The sequence below is a fragment of the Rhincodon typus genome, chromosome 21, assembly GCF_021869965.1.
Source record: "Rhincodon typus isolate 14 chromosome 21, sRhiTyp1.1, whole genome shotgun sequence".
Lineage (NCBI taxonomy): Eukaryota > Metazoa > Chordata > Chondrichthyes > Orectolobiformes > Rhincodontidae > Rhincodon > Rhincodon typus.
The window spans coordinates 6,435,292-6,461,394 of NC_063352.1; the positions used below are offsets into that span (position 1 = coordinate 6,435,292).

At 40.9% G+C, this 26,103-nt stretch overlaps 2 protein-coding genes across 5 annotated transcripts in view; both read left to right on the forward strand.

Moving 5' to 3' along the window:
- Nucleotides 1-3,033: 3,033 nt before the first annotated feature.
- nhp2 (NHP2 ribonucleoprotein homolog (yeast)) lies at nt 3,034-10,768 on the forward strand. Its single transcript, XM_020514906.2, is given in 5 exon segments — nt 3,034-3,174; nt 3,177-3,339; nt 6,509-6,578; nt 8,900-9,005; nt 9,471-10,768. Coding segments are annotated over 5 exon segments (555 nt in total). The 5' UTR covers nt 3,034-3,084; the 3' UTR covers nt 9,597-10,768.
- Nucleotides 10,769-16,023: 5,255 nt separating this feature from the next.
- The window catches only part of LOC109915291 (tudor domain-containing protein 5-like), a 37,694-nt gene continuing 27,614 nt past the window's right edge, over nt 16,024-26,103 (forward strand). For 2 of the 4 annotated variants that reach the window (XM_048609594.1, XM_048609597.1), the window contains exons 1-5: nt 16,024-16,091; nt 18,926-19,165; nt 21,772-22,167; nt 23,283-23,455; nt 24,759-24,842. In XM_048609594.1, coding sequence (XP_048465551.1) covers nt 18,934-19,165; nt 21,772-22,167; nt 23,283-23,455; nt 24,759-24,842 — 885 coding nt within the window. In that variant the 5' untranslated portion in view covers nt 16,024-16,091; nt 18,926-18,933. Of the gene's footprint in view, nt 16,092-16,193; nt 16,223-16,360; nt 16,388-18,925; nt 19,166-21,771; nt 22,168-23,282; nt 23,456-24,758; nt 24,843-26,103 lie in introns of those variants that run through there. The other 2 variants (XM_048609595.1, XM_048609596.1) reach the window with 2 other exon arrangements.

Below are 26,103 nucleotides of genomic sequence, written 5' to 3' on the forward strand. Positions count from 1 at the left end.
GACCAGGGATGTTATGACGTCAGAAAGAAAAAGGAAGCATACGTAAAGTCTAGGAGGATGGAACTGATGAAGTCGTTGAAGTATATAAGGAAAGTAGGAAAGAACTTAAACAAGGAATCAGAAGGGCTAAAAGGGGTCATGGAAAGTCATCAGTAAGCAGGATTAGGGAGAATCTCAAGGCTTTATAAATACATAAAGCAAGAGAGTAGCCAGGGAAAGGGTTAACCCACACAAGAACAAAGGAGGGAACCTATGTGTGGAGTCAGAAGAGGTAGGTGAGGTCCTAAATGAATACTTTATGTCAGTATTCACCAAAGAGAAGAAATTGGTGAAGGATGATCTCAGGAAAGGGAGTGTCAAGTTTCTAAGCCAAGTTGCTATTAAAAAGGAACAAGGTGTTGTGCGTCTTAAAATGTATTAAGGTAGGCAAGTCCTTGGGTCCTAATGGGATCTATCTCAGAATATTGAGGAAGGCAAGAGAACAACTTACTGGATCATTGACAGACATCTTTGTATCCTCTTTGGCCACAGGTGAGGTCCCAGAGGACTGCAGAATAGCCAATGTTGTCCCATTGTTTAAGAAGGGTATCAGGGATAATCTTGGAAATTACAGGCCAGTGACTTTCACGCTGGTGATAGGGAAATTATTGGAAAAGATTCTTAGGGACGAGATCTAGAAGCATTTAGAAGCAAGTGGATTTATTAGCGATAGACAGCATGGTTTTGAATGCAAGAAATCATGGCTCACTAACTTGATCGAGTTTTTTGAGGAAGTGACAAAGATAATTGATGAGGAAAAAGTGGATTGATGTTGTCTACATGGACTATAGTAAAGCCTTTGACAAGGTCCCTCATGACGGACTGGTACAAAAGGTGAAGTCACATGATATCAGGGGTGAGCTTGCAAGATAGATACAGAACTGGCTTAGTCATTGGAGACAGAGGGTAGTGGTGGAAGGATGTTTTTCGGAATGGAAGGTGTGACTAGTGGTGTTCCATGGGGATCAGTGCTAGGACCTCTGCTTGTTATCTTCATAAATGATTTGGAGGAAAATGTAGCAAGTCTAATTAGTAAGTTTGCGGATGGTACAAAGATTGATGGATTTGTGGATAGTGAGGAGGATTGTCAGAGGATACAGCAGTATATAAATTAGTTGGAGGCATGGGCATAAAAATGGCAGATGGGGGTTAATCTGGACAAATGTGAGGTAATGCATTTTAGAAGTTCAAGTACAGGTGGAAAATATACAGTGAATGGCAGAATCCTGAGGAGTATTGGTATGCAGAGCGATCTGGGTGTACAAGTCCACAGATCACTGAAGATGGCAGCTCAGGTAGATAAGATACTAAAAAAGGCTCATGGCATGCTTGCCTTCATTGGATGGGTCACTGAGTATAAGGATAGACAAGTTATGCCGCAGCTTTATAGAACTTTAGTTAGGCCACACTTGGAATATTGTGCACAGTTCTGGTCACCACACTGCCAGAAGGATGTGGATGCTTTGGAAAGGGTACAGAAATGGTTTACCAGGATGTTGCCTACTATAGGGGATTTTAGCTGTGAAGAAATGTTGGCTAGGCTGGGTTTGTTTTCACTGGAATGCAGGAGGTTGAGGGGTGACCTGATAGAGGTTTATAAGATTGTGAATGGCATGGATAGAGTGGAATATATGAGGCATTTTTCCAAGGGTGGAGGGGTCAATTACTAGGGGGCACAGGTTCAAGGTGGGAGGGGGGGGAAGTTTAAAAGAGATGTGCGAGGCAAGTTTTTCAAACAAAGGTGGTGAATGCCTGCAACGTGCTGCCAGAGGAGATGGTGGAAGCAGACAACAGCACCTGGATGAAAAATGAATAGGAAGGGAGAGGGATACGGGTCTAGGCCCGAAACGTCAGCCTTCCTGCTCCTCTGATGCTGCTTGGTCTGCTGTGTTCATCCAGCTCTACACCTTGTTATCTCAGATTCTCCAGCATCTGCAGTTCCTACTATTCTCATGGCAACGACAGCCCACTTCCGGGCAGTGACGTCATATAGACACCGCCCCCAACTGGTCTGTCGATCAAACCGGCAACGGTCACCGTGGCAACGGGATACCTTACGCTTTCAGGATGGAAATTGCTGGAAATAACCGAGTTTACAGAGGTCTGTTGTTTTCCTTAGAGCTGAGAAAATTGAGAGGGGACATGATTAAGATGCACATTATTATTATGGACATAGGATAGGAAGAAACTTTGCCTTTGGTGGTGGGATTAATGACCAGGGGCATCGATTTGAGGAAAGGCGCAGGAGGTTTGGGGGAGATGTGAGGAAATGAAAATCCCTCAGAAGGCGATGGGAAATCTGGAACTCACTGTCGGTAAGCGTGGAAGCGGCTGAAACCTTCATAATATTGAAAAAGAAGTTAGATGTGCACTTGCGAGGCCGGGGCATAAGTTGCTATGGACCAAGTGCTGGAAAATGAGATTGGAATGGTCAGGGATAACACAGTGTGGAGCTGGAGGAACACAGTAGGCCAGGCAGCATCAGAGCAGGAAAGTTGACGTTTCGGGTCGGAACCCTTCTTCAGAAATGTGAGGGGGAAAGGAGCTGGGAAATAAAAAGCAATACTGCAGTCAGAGAGAACATAGTGTGGAGCTGGGGGAACACAGCAGGCCATGCAGCATCAGAGGAGCAGGTAATAAAGAATAAAGAACAATACAGCACAGGAACAGGCCCTTTGGCCCTCCAAGCCTGTGCCACCACATTTTGCCCTTCCATGCTAATACTGTCTTCACTTACAGGATCCGTATCCCTCTATTCCCTTCCTATTCATTTTTCATCCAGGTGCTGTTGTCTGCTTCGACCATCTCCTCTGGCAGCACATTGCAGGCATTCACCACCTTTGAGTGAAAAACTTGCCTCGCACATCTCTTTTAAACTTCCCCCCCCTCCCACCTTGAACCTGTGCCCCCTAGTAATAAAGAATTTTCTGAAGAAGGGTCTAGGCCCGAAACGTCAGCCTTCCTGCTCCTCTGATGCTGCTTGGCCTGCTGTCTTCATCCAGCTCTACACCTTGTTTTCTGTCATTGCCATGGCAGCCCAGCCTGATGGCCAGGAATGGGGCGGGCTTCAGGCTTACGTCACTTCCCGGAAGTGGGCTGCCGTTGCCATGTGGTGACGGCGCTGCAGCGGAGACTGGGAGAGAATGAAGTCCCCCAAAGTGAAGAAGGAGAAGGCCGACAGGCCTCAGTACGAGGAGACGGAGAAAACCTACGAGGAGCTGGTGGCGAATGTGAACGACATCGCGCAGCCGCTGGCCTCCAGGAAACTGAGCAAGAAGCTGTACAAATGCGTGAAGAAAGGTAAAGATTTGGCGGGGAAGGGGTGTGGGGGAAGGTCTGGATCATCGAGCCCAGGCCCACGAACAAAACTGTTAATGCCTCTGCCGTAGGACTGTTAGCCCAGGGTCGTTGCACTACATATGGAGGTAATTCGGCCAATAGTGTCTGTGCTGGTCCTTTGAGGCTGTACTGCGCCCAGTGCCACTCTTTCCCCATACCGCCCCTGCACATTCCTCCTTTTCAGATAATCCAAATCCAGATGTAATTCGGCTCTGAAAGCTTTCACAGCTCTACAGCTCTACACCTCCCTTTATCTCCCTCTTTGTGTCTATCTCTTCTTCCTGTTCTTCTCTCTATCTCCCTCACACGTCCCCATCTCCCTCTCTGTCTGATCTGTACTTCTGCATAAAACCATACTCCTGTCACAAGTCAGTCTTGGTATAATTTGAAACAAAAACGGATGTTGCTGGAAAAGCTCAGCAAGTCCGGCAGCATCTGTGCAGAGAAATCAGAGTTAACGTTTCAGGCTCGGTGACCCTTCCTCAGAACTGACAGAAACTCTAACACTGATTTCTCTTCACAGATGCTGCCAGACCCGTTGAGCTTTTTCAAAAAATTCTGTTTTTGTTTCTGATTTACAGCATCTGCAGTTCTTTTGGTTTTTATTTGGAATAAGTTAAACTCACCATTTTTAAACAGGGAGAAAGAGCCTCAGACACCTCTGATCCTGAGAAAATGAAATAAATCTTATTAAAATTTTCCAGTACTAATAATATCTACTGTAACTCTGCTCTGAACCCTTTCCACTGCAAATGCACCCTTCCTGTAATGTAACCAGAACTGTACTGTAAATGTGGTCAAACTAATGTTATACATTAAAATCAGAAAGTCTGGAAATATTAAGCTCAAGCAATGGATTTTGTTTGGGATTTACCATCAATTATAATCTGTACAACAAACTGTATGAACTAATTATTTCAGCATGCCACAAGTAACTCGGACACCCTACAACTAATCCTCCTGACATGCAACTTCAATATTCAGCACAGCCATGGTGGACGACAACTTATTTTCCCTGGCTTGTGTATCCAAAACCTGGTGACGTGATCCCAGGATAAGCAGTAGATCACTTAAGACTTGTGTCAGGAGGAGCTTCTTCACTAAGAGGGTGGTGATTGTTTGAAATTCTCTAACCCAGAAGGCTGTGGAAACTGAATCATTGTTCGAGACAGAAATCAGTAGATTCAACAGACTAATGACATCAAGGTATATGGAGATTTTGTTTTTTCTTTATTGATTCACAGTATGAGGGGGTCAGTGGCCAGGCAGCAATTATTGCCCATCCCTAATTACCCAGAGGGCAGTTCAGAGACAACTACATTGCTGTGGGTATGGAGTCACATGTAGGCCAGACCAGGTAAGGATGGCAGTTTCCTTCCCTAAGGGACATTAGTGAACCAGATGGGTTTTTCCAACAATCAGCAATGGATTCACGGTCGTCATCAGATTCTTAATTCCAGATATTTTATTGAATTCAAATTCGACCATCTGCCATGGCAGGATTCAAACCCGGGTCCCCAGAACACTATCTGGGTCTCTGGATTAATAGGCCAGCGATAATACCACTAGGCCATTGCCTCCCTGTGTGAGATAGTGTGGGTAAGTGATATTGAGGTATATGATCAACGATTATCTAATTGAACGGCCTACACATGTGCCTATAATAGAAACGAAATACTGGAAATCTGGAAAAAAAAAGGAGAAACTGGAGTTTCCTGGAGAAACTGAGCAAGTCTGGCAGCACCTGTTGAGAGAGAAGCAGAGTTGAGGTTTCCAGTCCAGTGTGCCTGAAGAACTAAGGTGAAAATGTGGTAGGTTTTATGCTATTACAATAGAAGATATGGTCAGGGAGAACAAAAGGGCCACCGATATTGGCACACTGTTGTTATGTTTAGACTGCGTCAGCTGTCAAGTGTAAATATTTTAATGTCTGATTGACTGTCTGAATACATATTGTGGCAACAAGTTCCATATTTTATCTGTTTTGTGAACCCATCATGATGTCACCACCGAAGCTAGCCACTAGTGCATCCTAATTTTAAAAGGTGGAAATCTGCATGCGCAGAAAATGAAATATCCATATTCCTAACTTGGACACCTGTAAACGTAGTAAAAATAGAGCAGGTTGAACAAATGTAAAAGGGTGTATTTCAGAGGTTGCTATAAGGCACAGTTAAACACAGCTACAGTTTAGTAATAAACATCTTATGTTCTAGACTTCCTAACATGGACTTCAGTGATTTCAGAATATAATTACTGCGTGCAACTCTTGCCAAGGTTCTGCTATTGCCACATGCACATTCTCCAGGTTCATCTTTTGTTCCTTTGCTTGTCACATCTAGAGGAAGTGGTGGCATAGTGGTAATGTTATTGGACTTGTAGTCAGAGGCTAATGCTCTGGAAACATGGATTCAGATCCCACCATGGCAGCTGGTGGAATTTCAATGAATAAAGCTAGATTTAAAAGCTAATCTTCAAACTGGTGACTCTGAAACTCCCATTCAAAATCCATCTGGTTCAGTAATGCCCTTTAGGGAAGAGATTCTGCCATATTTACATGCAGTGACTCCAGACCAATAACTGTGTGGTTGACACTTCACTGTCCTCTGCAATAACCCGGCAAAACATTCCATTCAAGGGAAATTAGGAATGGACAACAAAAGCTAGCCTGGTTAGCGACACCCACATTCTGTGAAAGAATTAAATAATTCCTGCCACTTTTGCCTTGCACAATCACGTTATTATTTAATGTCCCCCCATTCCATCCCAATCTCAGACCTTCCCTTTTGTTCTTCTCTGCTTTCTCTTTTCCTGGAGGTGCTTGCTTAAAATCTGTTAAGTCTTCAACTTTTTCCAGTTCTGATGATGGTTCATAGATCTGAAACATTACTTCTGTTTCTCATCAGATGCTGCTTGATCTGCTGAATGTTTCCAGTTTCTTGTATTTTATATTAATCATCTCTTTAATTTGGTTGTACAATTTTTTTTCTGGAGCAGCTTCTGATTATGTTGAGTTAATGATTTGTATTTGGCAAAGTAAGTGTTGGGGAGAATACGATTGTTACACATTGCTTGGAAACTTCAGAATATTTAACAACATCTCACTGTAAATTTCCATTTTCATCTGCAGCTGCAAAAGTGAAACAGATTCGCCGAGGAGTAAAGGAAGTTCAGAAATTCATCAACAAGGGGGAGAAAGGGTGAGTATAATGTATCTGTTCTCTGATGCAGCGCAAAGAGGAATTATTGTTATACATTTTTATTCGTAATTCTTCAAAAAAATTGATTTTATAAAAAAGTGAATGCAATGCTCTCTACTAACACATTGTCCTACAAAGTAACAGATGTGGATTTATGTCATTTTCCATCCACCATTTCAGTTCACTACCCGAGATATTTTGTTCTGAGATTGCAGCAAGTGACAACTACCCACGTGACCCGGGAAGAAAATGAGAGGATTCAGTTTAGTTGATGCTTGTACGTCGAATCTGTTGGCCTCAGAACTGAGCTCTCAGTTTGGCTGAGTAGCTGCATCAAGCTGTGTGACAGAAACAAAACTGACAATACTCAAACCTGAAGAAGGGTAACTGGACCTGAAACATTAACTGGGATTTCTCTCCACCAATGCTGCCAGACTTGCTGAGCTTTTCCAGCAGTTTCTTTCAGATTTCCGTCATCCTCAGTTCTTTTGGTTTTTTTTTAAATAGTAGTGTATGGTTCACACCTTGGTATGATGGGAACAAAAGATTCCAATTATGGAGGTGATAAAGTTATAGTGGACTGATCCAATTGAGTGAATTGTTTAACTATTTCAGACAGCAATTGAGAGTCAAATGCATTGCTATGTGTTGCCTGTAGGTGAGGCTGGTAGGGTGATTGTTTTCCTTCCTTGAGGGACAGTAGGTAGCCAGAAAGGATTTAATAAATGTCAGTCATTATATGGTCATGATTACTGAAACCAGCTTTTTTTTTATCCTCTAGATTTATTAAGAGACTTAAAAGATCCAACACCTGTCGTGATTGAATTATCAGTCCAGTGATTTAGATTTAATCCAATGATATCACCACTATTCCTGACATCCTAACTGTAGTGCTGTAGGTTTATCCTCTTGAAATTGCCGTACCTGTAGCCAAGCTGTTCTAGTAGTGGTACAATGCTGGCAACCAGATGGCAATGTGGAATTATCTAACCAGTTCCCATTTGCATTCAACGGAATTAATATTGCTGAGTTCCATCTCTTCTCCCAGTACTCAACATTGTAAATCAGTTCTGATGAACACCTATTGGACTCAAAACATTAACTCTGCTTTCTCCCCACAGATGCTACTAGACCTGCTGAGTTTCTCCAACAATTTTTGTTTCAGATCTCAAGCATCTGCAGTTATTTGTTTTGCTGTGAATATTTTATTCATTAATATTGCTCGGGTTTTCACAAGGAGCCCAACTGCATCCACTGCTTCTTGGTGCTGATGTATTGAGGTCACTGATCCAAATTGACTGATTTTTCTTTTAAAAACAAACTCCTTTTGCAGGACCGAGACACATCTATCTGCCTCAATTTGAAATCCAAATCCAAATCCAAAAATATATTTGTTGTTCACTCTTCATCACGTGAGCATTCACAAAGCTGAGCATTCTACCCACCTATTTCATTAAACACTACCTACTTCCTTGTGGCAGGATTTGTAGATCCAGTATTAGACTACTTAGTCACCTCAGGACCTCCAACAGTGGAATGGATCCTCTTTGATTGCAAGGAACAGCCTAGGTAGATATAAGATGCACAACCAAAACTCACCAAGGGCAGCAAATGCATAAAAATACCACTACCTGCAACTTTCCCTCCATACCATCCTGACTTAGATGTATATCGTCTGTATTGCTTGGTCATAAACCTGGAACTCCCTTCCAATCAGCACTTTGGGTGTAGCCCCACCACATGGACAGCTGCGGTTCAGGAAGGCAGCCCATTGCTGACTTCTTAGTGGCAACTTGGGATGTTCTTCAAATGCAGGCGTTGCTAACAATGTTTCCATCCTGTGAAAGAACAATAGAAATCTATTTTGTATTGTGGAATGCTTGAATTTATAGTCCTCTTGAGCACACAAATCCTGGTAGTCAGAGTCAGCCTCTCTTTTTTTCCATTTTTGACCTACTTGTTATGTTTGACCTGAATTCTCTTACTGTAGCTTACTGTCACCCTTATCAATTCTTACATCTGTATCATCTTGCTCTGTGCTGTACCTGGATTATCTATGAAATTATATTTTTTAATGAAAATTCCTCTTCCATGTGTTCCTTTTAATATGTGATTATACTTTGGCTGTTTTATAAATGAATTTTATAAAGCAAATTACTCAAAATAAAATACACTGATATCTTGATGAATTTATAGTAAAGATGCAGGCTTGTTGTATTTAATGGAACAAAGGCAATAGAGCAGAAGACAAAAGTAATTTTGCAGGAGTCTGTACTTTTTCAGTGTGGTACTGTGCTAACATACTATTTCTCTGCTTGCAGGATTGTTGTATTGGCTGGTGATACTCTGCCAATTGATGTTTACAGCCACTTGCCAGTCTTGTGTGAAGATAACAACCTTCCTTATGCTTATATACCATCCAAAATGGTATGCTTTCAATTGTATTCTAGAATAAACCAATGAAAAGTTCCGATACTTGTACAAGATACCTACGATAAATTTTCTGATAACGTTGGCCAATGGTTTTAGAGTATCAATTGCAGCTCAGATAGGTTGAAACTAAGAATGAAAATAATGTAAATGCAGAAATCTGAATCAATTAAATTATTTGGGATGAAGTTGTTTCACAATGAGAAATTACTGTGCTGTTCTCGCCTCCAGTGGACACTGGAAGTACATTGGTTAGACAAAGTGAGAATTTGCCAATTTACACATGGAAGAGACATTGAATTGACAAAATATTTTTGGAGATGACATTTTTCTTCAATCTACTGCATTGCCACATAGTCGAGTATTCTGATTATCATGTTGTGCTGTTTGATCTGCAGTTACATTTGCACAGATGTGACTGGAATATGCAGAGTGTGAATGATAATATTTGTTTTTGCTCAGGATCTGGGAGCTGCTGCAGGATCCAAACGGCCAACATGTGTGATAATGATTAAACCTCATGAAGACTATCAGGAAGCATACACTGACTGCTTAGACGAGGTGCAGTCACTAAACCTTCCCGTATGAAGGAACAAAACTGAGTGATCTGCAATGAATATTGAATGTGTCCTCACAATATGGTGCACTGAATCAGTGATTTCCGATTCAGTTCTGTCTGTGCCAGTTGCTGAATGTTATTTTCAATGCTTTAGATTTTTTATCTTTGAAATATGTACAGATATTAAAGTTTGTCGTGTTTTTGGAATTCTAACAACAAGCTGTAAACTTCAGAAGCGAAAGTTGCCTTTTTTTATTTCCTGAGGTTTATTCACTGCGCTTCAGAAACTAAACATTTAGGGCTAATCTTTTGAATTGGATAAAAATTGGACTTGGGGAGGATGATGGCATCAACAACGACCGCAAACCAGTTCAGTCATTAGGTCTTAGTGAGTAGTTTCGGCGAGTTGCTAATGCTCAACAAGTTTGACATGCAGCTCAGCATTGTCGGGGTGAAGGAACTTGGAGTTACATTCGATGTGTTCCCTTAGGGAGTTACAATCTGGAGTGGAAACCTCTAAGCAATCAGCAGCCAATGGAAGATTCGTGTTACTTCTGCCCTGCCCATCTTAGAGTGGAGGGGTTTTTTTTGCTGTTTTTGGAACTGCCCTTAAGGTGAAATCAGGCTTCTTAATGTTTGGTGTCATTGGAGTTCATCAAGTGATTAAGTTGGATGCTGCTGACTAGAAATATGAAACTTTTTCATATCAAGGCAAATGCAAGAATGTCAAGTGCTTGCTATCTCCATGGCAACTCAATGAATCAGCATCAATTTGCTAACCAATCTCCAGTAGTATAAATTGTTGTAATTGTTTGAAATTTGGCATTCTTGTGTTGGTTGTGAGGAGTGTAAGAGGAGAGACCTCAGCAATATGCCTGTCCTTTCAACAATATTCAAGTTGTATAATACTAAGTGACTCTTCTAAGTGTTGTTTTGGTGAGATGACAAACCATTAGGATCATTGTGATTGCTGTAAAACTAGTGCTAGTGTTAGAAAATGTTGTAATCTTGTGCATGGAGAAAATCATAAATATTTCAAATTCATCCATTCCTCTTGTCAGGTTTTATAAAATCAATTTGGACATTTCCCTTTTACATGTTGTTCGAGTCTGAGTTACTTCCCATATCTCTTGTAACATTGCACATTATTAACTTTTGTACAAATGTTTGCTAATAAAATAATGAAATGCTTTAACATTTATTTTTAAGAATGCCAAAATTAAATGACTGACTTATTCAATCTTGTAGGGTTACATTATATTTTTGTAGGAAGTAACTTATTCGTAGTGTGTAGAACAGCAATTGTTTGCATTTGCAGAGCAGCCATATCTCTGAGTCACTAGCCCTTCCATTATAAAAGGACACTGAGACAAAAAGTATATTAGAATGAAAGACGTAAGGCTTCTTCAGATGGGGAATTTTAGTGTCTTAAAGGGACGAGAGAGTGTGAACCTGAGATGGGATTTAGGTTGCATGTTAACCATAGAACCCTACAGTGTGGAAACAGGCCCTTCTGCCCAACAAGTCCACATTGACTCTTACAGCATCCCACCCAGACCCATCCCCCTATAACCCAACTAATCTACACATCCCTGAACACTATGGGCAATTTAGCGTGGCCAATCCACCTAGCCTGCACATCTTTGGACTGTGGGAGGAAACCGGAACACCCGGACGAAACCCACGCAGACACAGGAGAATGTGCAAACTCCACGCAGACAGTCAAGGGATATGTTATAGGCTGAGGTGCATAACTCCAGTCTTTTTATAACAAGCCTGTATCTACCATGAGAATATGGGAACTTCATGCTATCCAATATATTTGAAATGCTGAGTCACAGCAAGATGTAACTTTCCTGGCCAATGGCAGAGTTACAGAGTGAACAGCAGCCTATTATGCTTTTGTGGTTAATGACCTTGCTTGAATTGGCTGCAATTTGTGCCTAAGTGGTGACTACCTTAAATCTCTCCATTACTTTGAGTGTAAATTCTGGCCCAGTGACTCAGTTTGGGTTTTGTCAGAGCCAGTCTGTTCTTGATCTCTGTTTTCAACCAAATTTGGGTAATAGAGCTGAGTCTAAGTGGTGAGATGAAAGTGACTACCTTTGCCCTGGTAGCATTGATTTCAACTGGACTGGGCTGAGAGGAACTGTCCACTGGTTGGACTCATACCTAGCATAGAGGAATGTGATTGTGGTTGTTGATCGATCATCTCAGGAGTTCCTCACCAGACCCAGCAATCTTTAGCTACTTCATCAATTCCCTTTCTTATATCACCAGATGAATGTAAGTGTTTGCATAACATTCAGCACCATTTATGTCCTTTCAGATACTGAAGTAGTCCATACGCAACAAGACCTGTAAACATCCAGGTTAAGGGTTATATGATATTTGCATAACACAAGTGCCAGACAATAACCATCTTCAACAAGAGAGAATCTAATAGTCACTGTTGTTGAATTTCCACCACCCCTGCCCCAATAACATCGTGGAAGTAATTGTTGACCAGGTATTTAACTCCTCTGATCACAGAAACACTTATGACCAAAGGCTAGGAATCCTATAGTGAATAACTCACCTCACTTCAAAAGCCTATCCATGGGACAAGCTAGGAGTGTGATGAAATACTCTCTACTTGCCTAGATGGGTGTAGCTGCAACAACTCTACTAGCCAAGACAAAGCCTGCTTGATTGGCACTAACTTCAATACTCACGCCTTACACCACAAATGCACAGTGGCAACAGTGTACCATTTACAAGATGCACTGTGACAACTCACCAAGGCTCCTTCAACAGCACCTTCCAAACCTGTAACCCCCACTACCTTGAAGGATAAGGGCAGCAGATGCGTGGGAACACCACTACCAGCAAGTTCCCAAAGTCTCACATCATCCTGAAATTAGCGATATCACAATTTGTTCACTGACTGAGTCAAAATTCTGAATGACACTAATAACACTGGTAGTATCTACCTCCTGTGGACTGCAACAGCTCACACCACTCTCAAGGCAATTAGAGAAAGACAGTATATAATGACATAGCCAGTGGTACCCATATCTCATGAACAACTTGTTTTAAAAAGCATGAATTTGATCTCCCTAATCTTTAACTGAACTAAACTTCAGTTCTTCAGGGCTATATGTCAGATAACTAGTTTGACAGTACAGGCAGTTTAGGCTGAAAGAAAGTGAGGTAAAACTGGATTTAGAACCAGACATCTTTGGATGAGGGATAAGACAAGAAGTTGAACATATCCCTCAAGATCTTCTTCAGTAAGTACGGGAGAAGAAAGGGAAACTGTTGGAGATTCTTCAACAATGACTGACAAAGTCCCAGAGGGTGCTCTTTGATTAGAGAGAAAGACTATTGATAGCGGGTTTCATCTGTGTTCACCATGACTCAGTCAAGGAGCAAGTTTGAAACCCTTGTTATCCTGTTTTGCAAAGCAGCTGTCATGGCAACTTAGCTAAAAACTCTCCAAAGAGCTAAGATTGGAAGCAGGTAACAGCAGTTTCATCTGGCCAATGGTAGTGAGAAGTTGATTGAGAATGATGTGCTCAATCATGCCAAAGGCTTCAGATAGGTTGAGAAGAATGAGGAGGGATAATGCACCACAGTCACAGAGAATGCCATTGGGGACTTTGATTAGGTCTACTTTAGTGATGGAGCAGACCTTGACTGGAGGTGTTTAAACATTGCTTTGCAGGTGAGAAAAGCAGAGATTTGGCATACAACAGATCCAAAAATGTTGGTAAGGAAAGGGGAGATAGTGGATAGAGTTGTAGCAAATATAGATAGAATATGTTGAGTAGAAGTTTGATAGATTTGGAAGGGAATAGAATAGTAAGAAAACTGAATGATTATATCAACAAGTGCGATAGAGAATTGAAGATTAGTGGGAACGGGGTCAAGATCAAGAGTCTGGTGCTCGTGGACAAGAGGAGGTTTGAGAAAGATGAGATAATGAAAAATGCAAATCTCTTGGGTTAAAGAAACAAAGTTGCAGAGGGAGCTAAATGCAAATTGTAATCTTAGTGGCAGAAATCCATGAGCTCCTTGCTGTTGTTGGGAGCTTGGCAAAGGATAAAATGAGATAATTCAAAGTGAAGGAGAAAATTTGGGTATAACTTTACATTCTTGAATGATTCTGGAGAGAGACTGGGATCTGATATGTGGCCAGCCAAATCTAGTGATGAAGTCTGCTATGCACCATAAAGAAGCAAAGGTGTAGGCTGTACCAGAGAAAACTAAGGTTCAGACAGAGTAAGGGTTTTAATGAAGGTAAGGACATCCAAAGTGAAGGTGAGGATGTGGTTTGAAGTTGGTAGCTCCAGAAATATTATGGTGAGCAAGAGAAAAGATGAGATATTTGGGGACAAAAACTGAAAAAACTGCAGATGCTGTGAATCAGACAAAAATAGAAATTGCTGGAAAAGCTCAGCAGATCTGGCAGCATCTGTGAAGAGAAATTAGTTAGTGTTTTGGGTTGAGTGACCCTTCTTCAGAACTCCATTTACTCTGATTTCTCTCAGCAGACGCTGCCATTTCTATTTTTGTCTCAGATATTTGGACGTTGTATGTGGCTTGAGGGGAGGTTTTGAAAATGAGCTGGATGCAATGTCCACATAAAACAGAAGTATGAGTAATGAGAAATTAAACACTAGGGGAACAAAAGTTGCTAATAACTTTTAAACTCGCAATCACGTCATTATATACTCCTGTGAATAAGCATTGATGAACTTGGTGCATCCATATTTAAGCTTAAATGTTGCCTGGCATCAATCTTTCCATCTTAGCTCCCTTAGGGTGTGAAGGGCAGTAAAAATTCTGAACAAAAACAAAGTTGCTGGAAAAGCTCAGCAGGTCTGGTAGTATCTGTGTAGGAAAAAAGTTAACGTTTCAGGTCTAGTGACCCTTCCTCTGTTTTAAAAAGTCTGAGCTATGACATGTCTACAAGTAGCATGGATGGAGATTTAGCAAGCTGTCACTTGCCTTTATGACCAGTTGTGGACCAGACATACTGACCCATTAGAGTCATACAGCATGGAAACAGGCCGTTCAGTCTAACCGGTCTATGCTGACCATAATCCCAAACTAAACTAGTCCCATTTGCCTGCTCCTGGCCCATATCCCTCCAAACCTTTCTTATTCGTATATCTATCCAAATGTCTTTTAAACCTCGTATTTGTACCTGCATCCACTACTTCATCAGGAAGCTCATTCCACACCAGAACAACCACTGTGTAGAAAAATTGCCTCATGTCTTTTTCCAATCTCTCTTCTCTCACCTTAAAAATATGCCCTCTAGTCTTGAAATTCCCCATCTTAGGAAAAGACAACTACCATCAACTCTATCTCTACCCCTCATTTTTATAAACGTATCAGGTCACCTCTCAACCTTCCACACACCAGTGAAAAAACGTCCCAGCCTACCAGCCTTTCTTTATAACTCCAACCTTCCATACCCAGCAACATCCTGGTAAATCTCTTCCAAGCCCTCTCCAGCTTGATAATATCCTTCCCATAACTGGGCAAGCAGAACTAGACACAGTATTCCAGAAGAGGCCTCACCAATATCTCATACATCCTCAACCTAACATCCCAACTTCTTTACTCCAAGGACAGCAATGAAGGCAAGTGTGTCAAATATCTTTTCAACCATCCTGAGAAATAAATCATGCAAACTTTACACACCTGCACTGCTAAGTCTCCCTGTTCTACAACACCAGCATTAATTGTATAAGCCCTAACCTTGTTTGTTGTACCAAAATGCAATACCTTGCATTTATCCAAATTGAATTCCATCTGCCTGTTGACCCATTCCATCAACAGCTCTTTGCAATCTTAGAAAACTTTCTTCACTGGCTACAATGCTGCCAATTTTGGTGCCATCCATAAACTTAATAAACATATTTTCTATATGCTCATCCAAATCATTTACATAAATAACAAACAAACAAAAAAAACATTATTTGAAAGAAGAACTCTGTCTCAAGAAGTAAAAACCTGTGAATCATACATACTAGCCTGACCTGTCTTGTATTCCTCAAAATGGAGCTCCAACATGACCAGTGCATACGTTTCCAAGTGTGACTGCTTTGATCTTTGGGTTATCCCCACAAGTCCTCCTTTGTCATGTCTGCCATTGTCTTAAAGTGCAAAATAGGCCAGCTTTTATTTGGAGGAAAAAAAGGCTGGATTCTTTAAAACAAAATATGCCAGAAAGATTAATCCCAAGACTGGAGATATAACAATGTTATTTCAGACTGTTGGTGCCAACTCTTGGGTCTGCTTCAGTGAATACGCAATAAAACATTGTGTTCTAGCTCCTGTGCATTTATTTATTAATTGCTGTCTGTGAACGATGGAGAAAGTGGGGAGAGTTTACTTGGGGGATCGCAATCACATTAAATCCAGCGCAATATGAAACACTGGCTCTTCAATGGTCCCCAACTGCTTTCTGAAGGGTGTGGTCGGCGGAACGTGCGTTCGGGCTCACAGCGGGAGGGGGTCTCGGGGGAAAGGTATTGCGGCCGGGGTCTCGGGGATTTGGGGAACGGGCTGTTGGTGGGACCGGAGGGAGGGGGAAGAGAGGGTGACAATCCCCATTAAAACCCCCACAACAAACTGATCAATAATCCAGGAGCTTCAAACGGTGAGTTGATCGAGCGCCTCCATCGTCCACAATTAATTAGCAAATAAATAAGTACATCAGTAAGCACGGCGTCTGAAATGCAGGGTTATGGCGAGGGCCGTTGTGGGGTTAGTGGTAATGTCCCCTTCTTCTGAACCAGGAGCCCCAGCTTCAAGTCCCAGAGAGGTGTGTAATAACATCTCTGAACAAGTTGATTTAAAGCTATTTGCAGGGTTCTGGGGGTTAATGTGGGGTAAGAGATATTGAAATGTTCCCTCAGCCATGATTCTATTAATGGTGGGGCAGGCTCGATGGTTTGAACGGCCACTGCTGTTCTCATGTACTATTTATTGAGTATTAACTGGAGCAGGCCTAGGAGTGAGCTGCTGGGATCAACCAAGACACTGTATCATGGCTGTGCCTCCATTCAGACTAATACTTTTGCAGTTTTGTTTTTAACGAGCCCAGCTAAAATTAGGTTTTTTTTGTTTGTCTTGTGTGTGCTTTAAATGTATTAGTCCAAATGAATTTCTGCCTGACCTGAGTATTTCCATTGATTTTATGTTTTCATTTAATATTTACTCCCCTTTTCTCACACTGGCTGATCTGCTCAAGGATCTCTTTCTTCATGTGTCGCTTCCTTCTTTCCCACTCTTCCCCCCAACTTCAGGTTTGTCCTTATCATCCCCTCCTCAAATATTCTTAATTCCTTCCATGCTTGCAAATTAATACCCATCTTTTCTGTAGCTTCCTGTTGGAACCCTCCATTAGGTTTCCACCCCTGTCATTGTAATGAAATTATATTTCTCAATGTTGTGAATGATGACCCCTGTATGAATATGATAGGGGTAAATATTCCTTTGTTTCTCTTTTCAAGCTGCCGGCTGTCTTTGTTGTTGTTGACCGTAATATCCATCTTTGAAGCTGACCCAGACAATGTGCAACTTTGGGTGTCAGATTTGCCCCCAAGCTGGATATCTGACTAGGCATCCACTGTCACTACTTTCTCTACTTCCATTACAATTCTGCAGCTACCTTACTTATTCACTGCTGAAGCCCTCATTCATACATAGCTCCTCTAATTCTGACATTTTGTGCATCTGATTTTAATCAATCTGCCATTGGCCACCTTACATCCAGCTGCCATGACCCTAAAGTCTGAAATTCCCTCTCTAAAATTCTACACTTTTCCTGCTTTAAAGTGTACTTAAAACCTAGCTCTTTGACCAAGCTGTTGGTCAATTGCCCAGTATCTCTGTAGGTAAAAGTGGTAATTTTTGCTCTTTCAAAGCACTTTAGATTTTTTTTTTACTATGATAAAAGTGTGTGTATAGGCAAGATTTTAAAAAAAGACTTTTGCAGTTCTCTTGTTCTTGCCTGGTTTGTATATCATTCCATTACTTCTCCAGCCAGTGTAATAATTCTGCTTTGAATGGCCTTTTTGTTATCTGGTGGAGTTAGTTAAGGAATGTCATGAAAGGCAAAAAGTATCCTTTAAAGTTTGGGGCAGATGCTACATTATTCTGATCGTAACAAAATAACTGCAAAAGGAAGGGAGGGGAATAAATATACTCAGTTCGTTAAGAGTGAATTTTAAATTAAAATGAGGAAAGGTTTAATGAAAACCTACTCCCACCTTCGGCTGAGTTGCCACTAATTTTGAACTAAGCTGCCTCCTTGATGATCAATCACAATTAATGAGACCAAAGAAATTTAAAAAAAAATTAATTGATGGGTTTTTGTGTGTGATTTTAACTTTACTTTAAATACCAAAGAGTTAGAAGTGCTGATGAAACTTGAAATGTAATGAAAATGAAAAGCATCCAAATTAAGCATCAAAGATTCTCAGTTATTGACCAGCTTCCCTGATCAGTAAATGCATTGGGATATATTTACTGCTGCTTGACATCTTGAAGGGATACAGGCACATTGCTAGTTAAAGGCGGAGGTGGATTAAAGGATAGAGCCTGAAGTGGCAGAAAAATCTTCCAAAATAAGCCAGATTCAGAGAAAGGAAGTCGCCAACTGCCATTCAGATGTCTTTTGATGGATACAGACTAATGTTCTGAACCTCTCCTTTAATTTCAGCATCAAGCATGAATGATTTAAGGTTATTTAAACCGCCAACTATGTTATCTGTTTCCTTACTCTTTATTTTGATGGTAATAGTTTTTCCAGTTTGTAAATCATGTAATCTGCTCAGATATAGATAACTGACTGCTCTTACCTTCTGTCATTCTATCAAATTTTAATTTTACAATTAACATTTCATTCTGTTGGATAAATTTGCTTTTATATCATTTAAAATTGTGTTCTTATTACATCAATGTTAATATTTTATATAAGTGTCCCAGGTGATCTTTACTTTCTTGGGTAGAGGTTAGGGGTTTGGAAGAGTTTGGGGAGCTCCTTTTGTGACAAAAGAATATAATGAAGTTTTGAGGTTAATTCATTCTGCCAGATATTGAAAAGTATCAAGTGATTCTTCTATTTTTATCCTTTTTAAAGGGTATACCATTTCCTCCAGCTCAACATTATGATTCATTATCTGAGCAAACAAGTCAAAAACACTTTTTAAATACCAGTTGACAGATTTGAATCCTGAGTCTGGCCAGGATATTTTCTTCTAAATAGCTGTTTTAAATCTGAAAGTACTATGACTAAAAGGAAGAAAGAGAGGCTTTATTGTTTACATTTTAATTTTATTTCTTTTTATTGCTGTAGCATCCAACATGTCAGATCAGGAGAAGTTGCTCGAGATTTTAAAGAAGGAGCTGCGGTCTCTGCTGATTTCTGCCAAAAGTAGTCTGACTCCTGTGGAACTAGAAAGAGATTACCACAGCATGATGGGGAAGCAGCTGCCTCTGTGTGCGTTAGGCTACAGGTCTGTTCTGGAGCTTGCCTCCAGCATACCAGACACTATCAAAATTCATGCACGTGGAGATGGCAGCATCCTTCTAAAAGGTAAACGGGAATCTTTTGTTTGATTTTTTTTTTAAAAAAACAAAATTCTTTGCACCAGTTGATTTTGGAAAGTTTATATTCTTTCACAAACCCCAAAAATCTGTGGAGTAATTTCATGTTGGGTATCATAGCTGGCTGAATAACTGGACAGGAAGTTTGCTGTCTTCATTTTTCTTATCTATGTTATTCTTCAGCTTGATGTCATAGAGTCATAGATTTATACAGCACAAAACAGACCCTTTGTTCCAACCTGTCCGCACTGACCAGACATCCCAATCTGATCTAGTCCCGTTTGCTCGCATTTGGCCCATATCCCTCTTAAAAACCCTTCCTATTCATGTATAAATCTAGATGCCTTTTAAATGTTATAATTGTACCTGCCTCCTCCACATCCTCTGGCAGCTTGTTCCATACATGCACTACCTTCTGTGTGAAAAAGTTACCAATCAGTTTGTCATCTTTTCTGTGAAGAAGGCATCTAGCCTGTTTTTCATCATTTTGCCTGAATTTCCTTTAGAAATTGAAAATTCATCAAGTGAGGGGTTGCAAGAGTGTATAGAAATTGCACTTTAATGTCACAGATGTTCATGGACTATTGTCCCATGTGTCCTCAGCGTAGGCTTCCTCTTAGCTCTCCGTTTGTATAAACATAGAAACGTAGAAGATGGGAGTAGGAATAAGCTATTCGACCCCTTGAGCCTGCACAATATGATTGTGGCTGATCATCAAGCTCAATACATTAATCCCATTGTCCTCCCATCCCTTGATCCCTTTAGCCCCAAGACCTATATCTAGCTCCTTCTTGAAAACATAGTGTTTTGGCTCAGCCACTTTCTATAGTAGTGAGTGATGAAAGGTTTGTAATAATATATTATATTCAAGCTAGTGGCATAGAATCATAGAATCCTAGAATCCCTACAGTGTGGAAACAGGCCCTTTGACCCAACAAGTCCACACCGACCCTTGGTGCATCCCACCCAGACCCATCCCCCTATAACCCATCTTGGCTACACATCCCTGAACACTACAGGCAATTTAGTATGGCCAATCCACCTAACCTGCACATCTTTGGACTGTGGGAGGAAACCGGAGGAAACCCACACAGACACAGGGAGAATGTGCAAACTCCGCACAGACAGCTGCCCAAGGGTGGAATTGAACCCGGGTTCCTGGTGCTGTGAGGCAGCGATGCTAACCACTGAGCCACCGTGCTGCCAAATGAGTGGCATATGAGTGCTTACTTTTGTCAAGGGTTTTTAAAAAATACAAAACAAACCAGGTCAGAGTTCTTTTGTGACCTGATCCAATGTGTGTAAGATAACATGTGTCTAGATGTCTTCTGGCATTTTAATCAAAGGTTTTCAAGTTTATACATGAGTTAATGACAGACGGTAAACCTTGAAAGACATTAGCTGTCTTTTAGTTTCAGACATGAACCCTTTTGGGGCACCTTCTATAATCAAATCTTAAAGGTTAATTTAGAGATAACAAGAACTGCCGATGCTGGAGTCAGAGATAACAGCGTGGAGCCGGAGGAACACAGCAGACCAGGCAGCATCAGAGGAGCAAGAAAACTGACGTTTCAGGTCGGGACCCTTCTTCAGAAATGGGAGAGGGGGAAGGGAGCTCTGAAATAAATAGGGAGAGGAGGGGTGGGGCTGGTGAAGGTAGGTGGGATGGTGATAGGTAAGTGCTGACCCTAAGAGTCTAGGCCCAAAATGTCAGCCTTCCTGCTCCTATGCTGCTGCTTGGCCTGCTGTGTTCATCCAGCTCTACACCTTGTTATCTCAGATTCTCCAGCATCTGCAGTTCCTACTATCTCTGGGATATAGTCTAGTCAGGTTTGAATTTGAAACAGATAAAAAAAAAACATACTTTTATGGTCAGTAGCTAATGCGTTGATGATGTGGGGAAGTTGTTTTTACTTCAGAGTATAGACTTGTCAAAATATGGTAAGAAGTTGCTATAGTCCTTTAAATGGAATGTTTCTGAAATCATACGTTTCTGATTGAGGATGTTTCCAGCCTGCTGGGAGTGTATTGCTAATTCATTGTGATTATTATGAGCATTGACTGGTATTATATCCTAGAACTTGCTTGAATGCCGTCAGAAATTGGAGAAGAATTCCCAGTGTTTTTCCTGACTCGGCTACAGATTTTCTCTTTTTCCTTTTTATTATATCTCTCCTGGAAGATAGCACTATCAAGCAGCTAGTTTTCTGTTTGCATTGTTGCAAAGAAGCTTCATTGTTTCCTTTTTGTCACATTTTTTAATATGTTTACGTGGAAGCCAAATACTTGGAACTGAAAATCGCTGTTTATACGTTTGGAGTTGCTCATGGACACCTTTATAGAGTTGGTCTTTTTTGGTAGATTTATTAAATACTAATAGCATTTCCTGCAGAACACATCACCATTATCTAAAACCATATTTGTAAATGGCATTGGATTGTATCATTTGGTGTGGGAAGATAATACTTTGTCTGGTTGTGATCTGACAATGATCTCGTGATATTTTGTTTTTGGATTTTGTTTCATGTTTGCATGGAGGATGAATTAAAATAATGGAAGCATTTGGTTACTCTGTTTTGAATACCTTTTTTCCAGGGATTGGGAATGAAACCACAAAAGGAATTGAAGAACTGGTGGCAAAAGCAAAAGTTTCTGCCAAGACCAAACGTAATGTGAGAAAAACCCGGGCAGAACTCATGCAGAAGCAGGCGTTTCTGCCCAGGAGGTATAACACCACGCCAATTCTACCAGCATTAGTAAAGTGTGAACTCAGAGAGCTGGTGGCATCCTTTCCTGGTGGTGTCTTGCTCTCTGATTTTGACAAGTCATTTATGAAAAGGTACGGGCGGCCTTTTCAATACACGAGGTATGGCTTTTACTCCTTGCAGGAAGTTCTCAAAGCAGCTGGAGATGACATTGAGATCCAACAGACACGCCGGGGTTCCCTGCTGTTGCCTAGAAACAAAAATAGAGAGAGTCCACTGAAGCAAGGTAGGTTTTTTATTTGGAAGCTACTTTATGCTTGTTACTTTTTAAAGTCTGATTTGTTTTATTTATAGCCAAAGAGTTTCAATTATCAAGTTGTCAGTCCCCTCTTTCAAAGGTTCATCCATTCAGGCAATATATGATAACATCCATAAATGTTGGTGCTAATCCTTAACTGACCTACACCATATGGTAAAGGAGCAGAATTAAGCCATTCAGCCCATCAAGTTCGCTCAGCCATTCAATGAGATCATGGCTGATCTGATAACCCTCAACTCCACTTACCTGTCTTTTCCCCATAACCCTTGATTTACTTGCTGATTAAAGAACTGTCTATCTCACTTTGAATAGACTTAATAACCCACTCTCTAGAGCCCTCTGCTGTCTTTTTTTAAAAATCCACAGATTCACTACCCTCGGAATAAAATTCCTCCTCACCTCTGTCTTAATGAACTACCTTTTACTCTGAGATTATGCTCTCTGGTCCTATACCCTCCCATGAGAGGAAACAACTTTAACACATTTTCCCTGTTGAGCCCGCTATGCGTCTTAAATGTTTCGATCTGTTCTCTTCTCATTCTTCTAAACTTCAGTGAGTGCAGGCCCAATCTAGTCAACCCCTCAAGAAAATTCTTCCATACCTGGAATTAAACTAGAAGTATTCATTAATTGGGAACAACACAGTATGGAGCTGGAGGAACACAGCAGGCCAGGCAGCATCAGAGGAGAAGGGAAGTTGACTTTTCAGGTTGGGTCCATTCTTGTGAAGAAGGGTCCCGACCTGAAATGTCAATTTTCCTGCTGCTTTGCTGCCTGGTCTGCTGTGTTCCTCCAGCTCCACACTGTGTTGTCTCTGACTCCAGCATCTGCGGTTCTTGTTAGCTCTGAGTGTTCATTAATCGTACTCGGTGCTACTTGGAAGTCATGTCATTTCTTGTTTTTCAGCTGTGGAAATGAAGCATACTGTCAAAGAATCATAAAATAGCCAGCAATAATTCAATAGCTGAAAGAGACTCCAGATGTCAAGTTATGAGACTTGGCGAGGAGAGAAACTTGCACAGTTTGCTCTTCCAGATGCTAATGCAAATTTGCATATTTAATTATATTTTATGCTGGCTTAGGTAAATGGTCAAACCAGTCTGTTCAGAGCAATCCAGCCCAAACGCATGCGAAAATGGCGGTACCGAGCCCAACCAAACCACCCACAGACAATCAGATTGTATCAGCTTTGAAGACAGAGGATTTACCTGATCCAGCTCCAGTCCCTGAGTACTTTGATGGAGGTTTGAAAAAGGTTTGCATTTACTTGGATATCTTTGCTTCCAATCATCTATCCATCTCTTTTTTTCATACCTGCTGTACAGCTTTCTTTTGTAGCTGTGATTTCCTTCATTTTGATCTTTGCAGTTTGGTGTTTCTTACTGTCTAATCTTTGATTTTTGTTTGTTGCCTTCGGGATCAATCTGTCTAAAACTCTGTGTCTGAGGTAATGCACTTGTCTGTCTTTTGAAATCAAGTGTCCCATTTGACTACTGATTTTTTTTTTTTTTACTGTGCTATCTTCCTATCATCAATCTCTTCTCATCTAGTTTGGCTTCCAGAAAGGCAACAATTGTAGTTTTAAGAAAAATTGTGTTCCCAACACAAGGCAACATTAAAGATGACCGTCAGGAGCGTGTGCACAGTACCATTATGTCCCACATGTGGGAGTGATGTTACTCTAGCTGACATTTAATGAGTAATTTTAGAAAATTCCTGTGTATCTTTTGTGCTTTTATTTTGCTGTGCCGTGTCTGCTTTCCAACTAAGTGCGGGTTCTGAAATTTGAAGCCAGTGAACTGAATGGTGTGGGTTAATTGTGACACCTATTAAAAAAGGTTTTCATATTGATAAAGCACCACGTAGATGTTTTCAATGTAGTTGACGTGAATTGCTGTGACCTATGCTGCACTTTTAATATTAGATATGTTGATGCTGTTCCAAATCTGTTTTATATTAATGGAGATGTGATGGAATAACTTGCCCACGAGTGTTTACCAACATTTTTCAGATAAAAATGGAAGCAGTTTAGGTGCAAAGGATCATATGCAGAGTTACTTCAACTTCTGTTGCTATCTTGAGAACGTAGAATCCTGAATACTGGATTACAGCAGTACTTTTGGATTTCCTCTTCAGATCCTTTTTTTTTTAGAAAGATTACAGTGGAAAACTTTTTTAATGAGTGTTTTGAAGAAATTCCAGTGACCATGAGTTTGATTTATTCCCACCCTGCATTGAATTATGGCCAGTTCCTTGAATATATGGAAAGTAAACTACATTGAAGGAATTTACGTGGCTTTACAATCTTGGCAAAATCGACGGAGCTGACAAACAGTCTTAATTGCTTTTGCTACAAATAGGCTGATCAGTAGGCTGATCAACCGTGAATGAGACAACATTGCTGCCTGTCAACAGCTTGCTGATTCCTATGTTGGCCTAGATGGGACAAGGCAGGTGAGTAGGCTAGAAACCAGTAGCTGTTTTGTTCACTGGCTTCACCTCTTCTTTTTGGTGTGTTGAAATGATGTGTCACCAACCAGTATCTTTTGGTGTTCAAGCTTGTAGAAGACCTGAGGACAGTACTTGTAGATAAAGGAGTTGAAGGCACCATTGATTTGCAAATGAAGGAGAAAATTCGATTTGTAAGTAGAAATTGAATATTTTGATGTAACCTTTTCTCAGGGGAGGGAAGTGAGGAAGATGTTTATTTCGGTGTTGTACCATGTGATGGTCAACCTGAAACTGAATATCTTGCAAATAGCCAAAAGTGAGGGTAATTGATTGTGAAATTTTAAAGCAACAGGGAAACATCTTCCTCCTTTTCCATTTGTGAGGTGAAGATCAAGGTGCATCACAATGTGAAAACACCAATTGTGTTTTGTCAGGTAGGTTTTATTAAATAGGTACTTATTCACAGTTACTCCTGCATTTGTATTAAGTGTTGAGTCAGATATAAGACCTATGTAACAAACTAAAGATGTAAAGCTTGCAGCTCCAAAATTGTTTCAGAGACTGCCCGCTCAACAGATGTAATAGGCTGGTTTTCATTTCCTGCTTAAGAGAGGAGGGGAGACTTATTTGGAAGTAAACTAGGGTAATAGTTTGCAAAATAAAACTTTTATTATTGAGATATATGTGAGGGGTTGTATTTTGGTAAGCCAAACCAGGGCAGGACTTAAAACAGTTAATGGTAAGGCCCTGGGGTGTGTTGCCAAACAAAGAGACCTACGGGTGCAGGTGCATAGTTCCTTGAAAGTGGAATCGCAGGTAGACAGTGTGGTGAAGAAGGTGTTTGGCACATTTAGTTAGTCAGAACGTTGACTATAGGAGTTGGGACGTCCTGTTGCAGCTGTACAGGATATTGATGAGGCCACATTTAGAATACTGTATACAGTTCTGGTTGCGCTTCTATAGGAAAGATGTTGTTAAACTTGAAAGGATTCAGAAAAGTTGTACCAGGATTTTGCTGGGACTGGAGGGTTTGAGTTATAGGGAGAGGCTGAATAGACTGGGGCTTTTCTTCTTTGAGCTTTGGAGGCTGAGAGGTGACCTTGTGGGGGTTTCATAAAATCATGAGGGCCATGGATAGGGTGGAATAGCCAAGGTCTTTTTCCTAGAGTGGGGGAAGTCCAAAACTAGAGGGCATAGGTTTGAGGTGAGATGGGGAAATAAGTTTAAAAAGGACCTGAGGGGTAACACCACAGCAGGTGGTGCATGTATTGAACAAGCTGCCAGAGGAAATTGGTGGAGGTGGGTACAATTACAACATTTAAAAGGCATCTGGATGGGCATGTGAGGAGGAAAAGTTGAGAGGGATATGGGCCAAATACTGGCAAATGGTACTAGATTATATTGGGATGTCTGGTTGGCAGGGATGAGTTGGACTGAAGGATCTGTTTCCGT